Source organism: Triticum urartu, chromosome 3A, assembly GCF_056163025.1.
Source record: "Triticum urartu cultivar PI428250 chromosome 3A, HENAU_Tu73, whole genome shotgun sequence".
In the NCBI taxonomy this organism is placed as follows: domain Eukaryota; kingdom Viridiplantae; phylum Streptophyta; class Magnoliopsida; order Poales; family Poaceae; genus Triticum; species Triticum urartu.
The window spans coordinates 554349517-554351144 of NC_141875.1; the positions used below are offsets into that span (position 1 = coordinate 554349517).

The window sequence follows — 1628 nt, forward strand, 5'->3', positions numbered from 1 at the left end:
CTGCATCGGTAGAACATCACCATCGTCACCAGGCCGTCGTGCTGACAAAACTCTCCCTCAACACTCGGCTGGATCGGAGTTCAAGGGACGTCATCGAGTTGAACGTGTGCAGAACTCGGAGGTGCCGTGCGTTCGGTACTTGATCGGTCGGATCGTGAAGACGTACGACTACATCAACCGCGTTGTGCTAATGCTTCTGCTTTCGGTCTATGAGGGTATGTGGACAACACTCTCCCCTCTCGTTGCTATGCATCACCATGATCTTGCGTGTGCGTAGGATTTTTTTTGAAATTACTACGTTCCCCAACAGTAAAACCGTAAGAAGGGACTCTTTTCATCCTTCTCCTCATTTACATTAGAGGGTTGCTTGCGCTTCTCGCTTGCACTTGGTTTCTTCAAAGAGGACAATTTTATTTCAGCATTATCTTCTGGTTTCTCCAAAAGAACTGCATTCATCGGAGGAAATATATCCAGCACAAGAAGCACTAGCTCCAGTGACATGTACATTCTGAAATATGACATGTAAATCTTCAAGGTGATTTGGTTCGTGCTTCTTGAACTTCAAATGGTTGCGTTTCTTTTTTGTCCTCTCCTGGCATCTCTGAAATAATAATAAGAGTGCAGGTTAGGTACTGCAATCATATAAAGCATGTCAATTAAAAAAAATGCAAACTCTTACCACAAGATGTCTGTCCCACCATTCTTTTGAGCAATCAACCGTCCCCTTTGCATCATTCCATCCAAGTCTAGTAGCTTCATTTTTCAGCTCCGTGAACCAAACATACTCATTTTTATTCATCCCATTTGTTCTTGAATTTATCCTTAGGATACTTCTTTCCCATTATTGCTTCCCATTTCTCCAAAACATTTTTCCAGCCCTTCTTTCTTAGATGACCTAATGATCTATTTCCATTTGAAACCTCTTCTCTCAATATATCAATGAGTTTCTTCAAATGGGCATCATCCCACACAGCCTTTTCAGTCATACTTCAGTCAAGAAAAAAATGGCATAGCACTAAATCAATATATATGGTCCAGCAAGCAATTGCATAGCAATCTTCAGCAAGCAATCATGTAATCTAGAGCAAAATGCAGCAAGTATTTATCATTGTATAGGAACACACGACAATGTGCAGCGATACTATCAAAATTTCATCGATTTCACATCAATATACACCAATATGACAAGCAATATGCATCATCCCATCAAAATTTCATCCACTTTACATCATAAATACACAACAATATGAACGAGCAAAAAAAATCATCCTATTTCTACTTGTACAGGAGGTGGGAGGGGGTTGGGGATTGGAAGGAAAGGGGCGCAGTACCTTGCAGAATGGAGGGAGTAGGACGCGCTGGAGTTGCAGGAGGCGTCGCCGGCGGCTGGGCATGCGGCGGTGGAGGGCCGGCGATGGGGAAGGGATGAGGTCGCGACGGGGAGGGGCCACGAGGAGGCGAAGGGAGGAGATCCAACGGGCAGTGGATGAGGGAGGAGGTCACAGCGGGGAGGCGGCTGGGCGCGCGGCGGTGCTGGCGGCGGCTAGGAACCCTAGCTGCCGCTCGGGTGGATGGGGACAACGAGGGGTGGTGTGTGCTGCTGGATGTGGCCCAATCGTTTTTCACTT

General features: G+C 45.9%; 1 protein-coding gene across 1 annotated transcript; it reads right to left on the reverse strand.

The window, feature by feature from the left end:
• Positions 1-421: 421 nt before the first annotated feature.
• LOC147980499 (uncharacterized) lies at positions 422-986 on the reverse strand. Its single transcript, XM_087515637.1, has 2 exons — positions 921-986; positions 422-601 (listed from the first exon to the last, which is right to left on the reverse strand). The coding sequence occupies exons 1-2, from the start codon at positions 984-986 to the stop codon at positions 422-424; spliced, it is 246 nt and encodes an 81-aa protein (XP_087371763.1).
• Between the last annotated feature and the right edge of the window lie 642 nt (positions 987-1628).